Consider the following 8,689-nt stretch of genomic DNA (forward strand, 5'->3'; position numbering starts at 1 on the left):
AAAGAGTGAGATGGTTATCCTGTTATCACTGCGATGTCTTTTTGTTGGTTATGAACCCTGATTGTGTTGATTTAAAGAATGATAATGCGTTTAAAAATGTGGCAGTTTTTATTATCTCAAACGTTTAAAGTGCTTTAAACTTTGCTGTAAGTGTTCTAATTGTTTAAAATCAAATTAAATCTTGCAACAAAGATTGACCGTATACATGAGGCGAAAACCACATTATCTTGCTTCACCAAACCGTCTTTGGTGCTCTGTGTCTCACGTGGTAATTTCCTGACCAAAACAAAAATGGATAAATTGTGTTTTACCGATTAATTCAAAATTAACTAAAACATATAATAACCGATGTTAAAGCTTCAAGAGTGGGTGTTGAAACCTTTAGGCCAGAACAAGGAGATGTCTCTCTCTCTCCAGTTCTGCTACCGTGGAACGGAGGTGGTACTGTTACCACGAATTGTACTCATGTGGAGTATTGTAACTTTGGAATAATATGAACAGAGTAAAGTTATACGAGTATAAGAACGCGTTAGTGTATCCAGAGGGGCAATTGTCTCTCCACTTCAGAAGATGAAATCGAAGCCCTGTACCCAACAAAAACCCTCCTCAGCGGTGAAACCTTCCCAAAAGCTGCCACGAGTGCAAAACATCCAGCCAGCAACATGGGTATGCAACACAACTTTATTGAAACTCTCGAGGCGACATCAATTTACAAAGAATGGGAGCTTGTTGAACATAAAAACTTCTTTTTAAAGAACCAAAAGAACGGAGAATGGGAGTTGAACCCTCCGGGGTTGGACCAGCAGTGGCAGGCACGATACAAAAAAAAATAAGTTATGAAATATTTCAAGTTTACAGGAACATTGTTTAACCGCTTGTGTCAACCAATAGTTGGGTTCACAGCTTTGCTTGTGTTCGGATTATTGATTTCTACACTTCCAGAATCAAAGCGGCCAGAGCTGATTGAAGATGGAGAAATACCACTGATGGATACAGAGAAGAAACTGAAGTGGTGGGGAGGGAGCGGGGGGTGGATGTTTGAATTTTCAGTGTGGTGCAAATAAAATCAGTCACAGTCATTTTAAAAGGCTTTTCAGGATCTCAGCGCCTGAGTGCTGCCTCTCGACGGCCCTCTGGGGCCCTGACCAGCGCCGCGCTTGTAGTTCTGCTGGTATCCATCCTGAGGGGAAAGAGAGGAGGCAAGTAAAAGCCGCGTTAGAAACACCAGCGCCTGTGTCAGCAGATGAGGACGGCGAGCAGCGTACCCTCTGATAACTGCCATTTGAATAGTCCCGGGGCGTGTTGAACTGAGTCTGCCCGTAGCCAGAGTTGGGAGGATTGGCAAAGGGTGGACGGTAACCATCGTAGCCACCTGCAGGCAAACAAGTCGAGGCGCCTTTTTATGAGCTCCAGTTTGGTACAGAAGGAAGACTTGGCTCTAGGAGCTCTCAGTGTTAGCGGAGCTGCTGACCTCTGAAGCCGTTGGAAGAGCCTCTGTAGCCATTGATGACGCCCCGGGCATTGCGAGGTCCACCTCTTGACATCCCCCTGCTGTTGTAGAAGGACTGCGGCTGTCTGTTGAAGCCACTGCCCTGCACAGACGCCTGCTGGTGGCCTCCTGACTGGTCTTGGGAATGGAAGGATCCCACTGCGGAGGAGACGCTGACGTCAGCAGGAACCCAACAACCTTGTAGGGAAGCTAAATCGAAGGCGACTCACCAGACTGCAACTGCTCGGGCTGGATCTCTGTCTGGTCCACGGGATGTTGCGGCTGGGGGCTGAACGACGGGTTGAAGGTGTTCTGGTACTGGCTTGCCGGGTTCATGGCCTCGCTCTCATTGGCTGGTGGCACTGGCGCGTTGAGGTTGAACACCTACATGGAGGAAACAAAGAGTGCATTGTGGTGAAACCAAAACCAGAGGAAATGTCACAAGCACATTAGGAGCAAAGTCCATTACTCTCAATTTCCAGCTAAGAGCAGCGTGAGAGCGGAGCTGCACCAGTGCAGCCACAAGGTCACACCAGGACACACACACACACACCTAATTCTGAGACTGAAACACAACGTTCTGCTGGCAGCTGTCTCTTGTTTACTTGATTCAAGGCTCATTTGGGCAACCGAGCGAACAACCGACGTCGACTGAAGGGTCTTACTGTCTGCATTGACTGGAATGGTGCCGCGTTTACATTGATGCCGCTGCTGTGAGGAGATTTGGACACCGGCTGGAACACCTGCGTCTGAGAGGCGGGAGGGAGTGCTGAGGAGGGGGGAGGCTGCTCCGACGACAAGGACATGGAAGTCTGTCAACAGCGAGCAGTGTCCACTTTGAATGACATGAGGCCACACGTGCACTTTTCAGGTCAAGACAGAGGGAATACTTTTGCTAATGGAGTGTCCACATCGATATTAATATTAAGAGCTACAGGGCTAGATGAATTCAGGAGAGTGTGTCCGGAGCAGAGGGGGTCAGCAGAGGGTTCATCTCCAGGGATCACTGATGATTATTCACATTAAGAACTATTTGAATCTGAACAAACAGCTGGCATTTAATGGTTGAGAGCTCTTTGTATTATTGATTTTATTGCTTAAATGAATGTGAAAGGCGCGACATCATTCCAAACTTCTCCAGACTTCTGAAGCCAACAGACATGACCGTAGTTAGGCCGTTAATGTTTCCATTCTACCATCAAATGACTGAATCCATCCGTTCAGTGACTGATCTGCCGGAGAATTTTGCTGTGAGCAAAAGGGGTGACGCACCTGAATGGGGTCCATTGATTCCGTGGAGGGTCGGGGATCCGGCGTATGTGAGGCCTGATACATGGGTGGTGGTGTCCGGGCGACGATGGGGATCTGGATAACAACATTCACTCGTGTTAAAATGTGTTTCTTCAAGTGTTTACTCAATGGCCAGGTGCGATGCTCACCTGCGTAGGTTCAGGCTGGACAGGAACAGGGTTGGGCTGGGCCAGTCGGGGGTCTGGATGAACTGAAAAGATTGTGCAATTACGCAAAGGTTTTGAGAAAAGAAAAGATTGGGAACAAGCGCTGACAACACAGATTCCTCCTCTGACCTGGAGGACACACCATCTGGGGCAGGTCCATGTTCTGCGCGGGCTTCATGGGCTGAGCTGATACGATGGCGGGGTCAATGGGCTGCCCGTCAAACTCCAGCATGGAGTCCTGAACACAGGGTGTCATGTCAGCACCACGCTAATCTTTCACGCTGGATCACTGGCCCAAGTCCTCACCTGCATGAAGTTGTAGGTTCCCTGCATTTGTGCCATCAGGTCCTGGACCACCTGCTTCCTGGCCATGGGGTCTGGTGGAGGGACAGCAGAGGCCAAGTTCAGGGTGTGGGCATCCATGGCGATGGGGGTTGGGGCCGGCTGCACCGGCAGCTGCTGCATCGCATTAACAGGCTGAGACTGAAAGACAAAGCAGCTGACTGATGATCCCACCATTTAGAACGTTCACACTCATCATCGCAGTTTAAACCTCCTCCAGAGTCAAGGAATTCTCCAGAACTAAACGTTAAATAACTGGCTCCTAACTGTTCCAAACCAACTTTGTTCTTTTTCAGATGGTTGTCAAATGCCTCAAGATCAAATGTTTCTTAAAAGCTCAAGCATTTAAGCTCGAAAACACAGAATCAAAAACTAATTTGATAGAAAAGAGCACCACCGTCAGTTTCAATTCAGCTGCATACCAACCATGACCTCAGCTCTGGAGCTGTCGGCAGATTGTGTCCCTGACATTGGTAAAGAGGGAGAACCGTGTTGAATTCACTAACAAGTGCCGTCGCACCAGTTGATTTCCTCTGGTTCAAATGAGGCCAAGCCTGTGTAATGAGTGAAATGCTTTTGACGCTGAAACACTTCCTGATGAACGTCAAAGAAATGACTACGGAGATGACCAAGCTTTGACTCAGGGCGTCCAAAAATGAGTGTGAACAGCTGCGAGCTGATTTGATAACTGAACACTAAGCCTGTCTGCCTTTGAGGCCAATTACAATGAGGACACGTCACATACCTCTGAGTCTGTGGTCCACTCATCCCCCTGCTCTTTTTCACCATTGTATGTGCCGTCTGGAATGAACTGTCTATTTACAAACTGAAGCATTTCATGCAAAAATAAGAAAAAACAACATTGTGTTAAAATAAGAAACTGGACATTGAACAAGCACAAAGCAAACTCACCTCTGTCGTCTCCACGGCTATTGGCTCCACAAATTCCTCAATTATTTCTGTTTCTGCAGAGCGAGAAAGGAGATGCTAAAGTTACAGCTTGACTGTAAAAGACGACAAACTCAGTCGATCAGCACCGACCTGTGTCGACAGGCTGCTCTTCTGCCTCGGACGATTCAGTGACGGACGCCGTCGACACTGCTGCGGCAGCGACCAGCTCTGCCTCTTCCCTCTCCTCTTCCTCCACCTCACACACGCCATTTTGGTGAGTAGCTGTCGTCTTGTCGAAGTAACCACTCAACAAAAGCTGGTCCAAGGTTTCCTTCAGCGCTTTGTCTGGACAGCAAAAAAGGTGATTGATGAGAAAAGCAAGAGACACTTTTTCAGCCATCACATTTAGACAAAGTGAAATTACAGCCGAAAGCTAAAGCTAAAAATGCAACTCACTGCAAGGTAAAGGCTTTGAATCAAAGCTTGTTGAATCTCATGCTCATAACTAACATTCAGCTCCTCCAACAAGCTTCCCTCTGATTTGAGTCACATCAATAGCACATACCCATGTCCCGGGTCAAAAATCTGAATTTTATTTGAGCAGATTTGTCAATATAAAGCAACATAAAAATGTGGACTGAGCTGAACAAAGGTCAGTCACACAAATAAATAAAAAACTAGCTAAAAAAACAGATAAAAACATTTCACAACTCACGAGGAAACTTCTGGAGTTTGAGTCAAATAAGTATAAAGACAAATAGTGCTCAAAAGTAAAAATCAACTGCAACTGATTTATTCCTGTGAAAATATTTTGAATCACATCATGCAGCTTTTTTCACTGATGTTACAAACTTTGATGAACAATATAATACATTTCTGTATCAGGATACATTTAACGTCTTCTTATCAAATAGTACACACTTTTACATTGAAGTCATATAAATAAGATTGAATGAAACTATCCAGAGAGTTGTGTCCTCATCACTCACCATATTGTATCCGTTTTAAAACATGAAAATTCCAATCATTTATTATTTCTCCATTTTTTTTACTTCCACTTTTGCAGTTGGAATTTAGTAATACCAGCATATTTACAGTAGATGCCCAACTGGGTTAATGTGCACAGGGTGGCAGCTCTGGTGTCAAGAAAACATTTCTTGCAGTGTACCGTTCAGTAAAAAACTAAACTTAAGACGCCACTGTGAAACACAGCTGCTGCTACAATGCACTCAGATGACAAACAATAGTAGCAAAATAAATTGCTCGTCACTTTATGTGGCGGAACAACCAATAATATATTGCTTATTTACCGTCAATAATCAGTGATAAGGGTGGTGTAAAGGGTGAACTTGCAGTGACCAATCCAGGGTTAAATACAGTAATATTAAAAAGACGTGAATTAGTACTTTATAATAATTAGTTGCCATTATACATATTAATAAGTCATTTATTTATGGTGCTGCAGTTTCTCTAATCTTAAGAGTAACCCATACATTTTGCTATCCGACAAACGTGTCCCCCAAAGTTCAAAGGTCTGCTGGGTCACTGTACCAAACTGGGTCACCTGTATTTTGATGCAGCACTAGCTTGTGACCACTGGAGCTACAGGCTACTGGCAAAGTGCCCCGCTGCAGAATCGGGATAAACCCACAGAGCTCATTTCTAAGCAGAATGCAGCAGAAGGAGAAGACCAACAATGGAGAGTGCAGAGAGTTCAATTAGCCCTGATACAACAATCTGAAAAACATGAGGGGATGAAACACAAGTCTGCTTATTGTCATTAAAATAAAGTAATGACAGAGCACTACGCAATAATGACACTAGTCAAGGATGTATTAACGCCAACTATACATGGAAATGAACTCAAAAGCCACTTACATGTTGTCCCAACCACAGCCTTGTCCTTCCCCTCCATCAGATCCCAGAGATGTACCGATGCCTCTTCATACTGGTCAACCAACCTGGAAGAGTGCAGATCAGCTGAATGAATACACTTCAAGATGAAAAAAATAGAAATTATTATTTTAATATAGAATTGAAACCACCCTGGAGACACGCACCGAATGTTTTGGTCTCGGTCTGGCCCCACTAACTTGTAGAACTCATCAAAAGCAGAAAGTTCTGTGTCTGTTATCAAAGGTGAGCCTCCAGCTCCCTGCTTCAGGTCCTGTCGCACAGTCTCGTCCCCCAGTCGATCGAGGAGGTACTGCAGCTCCAGGACTGACTTCAGCCTCCGCTGCTCTGCCTCCTCCCGGAGTAGCTGCTCTCGCCGCGCCAACTTCTTCACTCCCTTCTGGATCTGGTTTCAAAAGAGCGGTCCTGCTCACTAATATGTTCACAGTTCTTTCAGAGTTAAGACAGTGTTTACTTACATCTTGGCCAAGTAGAATAAATGTCTTTTGCAATTCTTTGGCAAATTCCAAATTATTTAGAACTTCCTGATACTTGGAGAGGGCTTCCTGGAAGTTAAAAAACAAACTACAATCAAATCAACTACTACTTTAATCCAAATATGAATATCACTGTGTACCAACCAGCTGGTCCTGATTCAGTCTTTCGCCTTTATCCTTCCTGATTTGATAATCATCCAATTTGCTCTGCAAAAAATCAGACTGCAGTGAAAACCAATTCCATCAACACACAGATACAGGTTTGAGAATAAACCTTTTTCTTTTCCATGTTGCGGGCCTTTTTGTCGATGACACACAGGACTTGCTTCATAACATCGGACTGTCCGCCAGCATTGCCCATTAAGCCTGGAGCGGATCCCACCTCAGGGCTGGCAGACTGCACGGTCCCATTTGCATTCATAGCTGAGGGCATCTGTGGGATAGTAGAATTTAATTTTAAAATAGTTACTACACAACATGTTGAACTTTGCAAAGGCAAAATGACTGAGATGAGAGTTCAACAGTACACGTTATGATAATATAATATCTAACAGCAAAGTTTTAACATCGATTACAAAATGGTTAGCAGGTTACTGATAACAACATACAAATCCACCACAACGGAAAACAAAGAGCTTGACAGGAAAAGCAAGAATGCAGAATGTGATTAGCAAGTATTTTAAAATACAACGCTAGTCGCACTAGTGAGTTTCATCACGAGTTTGGGTTTAGTGAAGAGAGTTCCAGAAGCTTTTGCGCATATCCGTCGAACTACACACAAGCGACACACAATATATTCAATTGAGAAACTGTGACAGCGGCTGTAATTTTGAGGCAATAACCGTGGGAGCAATTCCATATTTCGAAAGTTGGTCGTTAGCAAGTGTTAGCAAGCTCGAGTCCACCACCTCTCGACAGTCACCTTTCTAAGAGCAATTCACTCGAGGCTCACACTTTGAAAAGCAAAATGAGAAGTTGAATACCATCACTTTTAATAGAGCAAATCTAACTGTCCGTAATGCGTCGAGGTACAGTAAAATGTCCGCACTAGCGGCTCATGCTAACTCATGCAGCCGGGTCCGGAAGCTCGAGCTTGGGGCTGAAGCGACACCTTCTTCCACATACCTTTTGTGTTGTGAATCCACCGAAGTAGCTCGCTATTTAAATATACGAAGAGGTCGAGGTGTTTTTATTATTGTTTCTGTCGTGTTGCCTTATTTGTTGCTTATCACTCTGAAATATGTGGGATCCGCCCCGCCGGCCTCACCGACAACTGAGACGGTTCTATAGACGCTCAAACTCTTTATAAAGGCGTGCCTCCAATTTTAGCTGTCTCATAACCGCCTGTCCATATAACAAATTAAAACATTAGTAAACAAAGAACTGATAATTATAATTAATTATATAAAGCATAAGAACCATCATATTACACAATTATTTTAAAGCGCATTGTTTATTTTAGGATTAAACGTGAAAAGTAATATTTTTTACAATCAGGCATATCGTGGAACAGCATCTTGGCAGAAAATCTGCACACTCACTTGCTTCGAGGCTTCTCTGCTTTCAGCTAGAAACATTAGTGTTTGCGAGGGGTGTTGTATTTTTTAACTCGTTTGGCGCAGGTTAACTTGAGAGGACACTGATTTGTCGCGATCACTTGTTATATATGGTACAAACAAATACACATATAACGTGTTAACTGAATATCTTTGCTTCCGAAAAAGCATTTGGCTTGAACACGATTCAACTAAACTCGTGAACGGGATTAAACAAGTGAGATCGAAAATGAGAAAAAAAAAAAAAAAAGCCAGAAGCTGGTTCCCTCTCACACACAATGGCAGCATCCATCACTCCAGATTCCATCACCAACTATTTGATTCGACAACAGCTGACGTGCTGTGCTGCACAGCTGTGGCGCCGAACAGGCTCATTTCTTTTGTCTGGAATGTTCTGTGCTATGTGTCTAATCGAACTTTATCAAGATGCCAGGATTTATCAGGATAAATTGTGAACTATAATGTGACTACTATTTAGCACGACAAGTTCATCTTTAATATTAAAACTGTAATTGACACGAACAATGTAGTTTAATATATAAAAATAGCAGACTTTGAATGACG

The 8,689-nt window shown here is 44.0% G+C and overlaps 1 protein-coding gene across 2 annotated transcripts; it reads right to left on the bottom strand.

Moving 5' to 3' along the window:
* Nucleotides 1-667: 667 nt before the first annotated feature.
* Nucleotides 668-7,848, bottom strand: caprin1b (cell cycle associated protein 1b). Of its 2 annotated transcripts, XM_053886718.1 has the most exons (18): nucleotides 7,695-7,848; nucleotides 6,844-7,002; nucleotides 6,714-6,776; nucleotides 6,552-6,638; nucleotides 6,240-6,478; nucleotides 6,058-6,140; nucleotides 4,330-4,524; nucleotides 4,201-4,253; nucleotides 4,034-4,114; nucleotides 3,253-3,429; nucleotides 3,076-3,184; nucleotides 2,929-2,990; nucleotides 2,762-2,854; nucleotides 2,155-2,301; nucleotides 1,720-1,873; nucleotides 1,472-1,648; nucleotides 1,266-1,372; nucleotides 668-1,180 (listed from the first exon to the last, which is right to left on the bottom strand). In XM_053886718.1, the coding sequence occupies exons 2-18, from the start codon at nucleotides 7,000-7,002 to the stop codon at nucleotides 1,094-1,096; spliced, it is 2,073 nt and encodes a 690-aa protein (XP_053742693.1). In that variant the 5' UTR covers nucleotides 7,695-7,848; the 3' UTR covers nucleotides 668-1,093. The 2 variants fall into 2 exon arrangements, with proteins under 2 accessions (XP_053742693.1, XP_053742694.1); XM_053886719.1 differs by lacking the exon at nucleotides 2,155-2,301.
* Between the last annotated feature and the right edge of the window lie 841 nt (nucleotides 7,849-8,689).

The sequence above is a fragment of the Synchiropus splendidus genome, chromosome 14, assembly GCF_027744825.2.
Source record: "Synchiropus splendidus isolate RoL2022-P1 chromosome 14, RoL_Sspl_1.0, whole genome shotgun sequence".
Lineage (NCBI taxonomy): Eukaryota > Metazoa > Chordata > Actinopteri > Syngnathiformes > Callionymidae > Synchiropus > Synchiropus splendidus.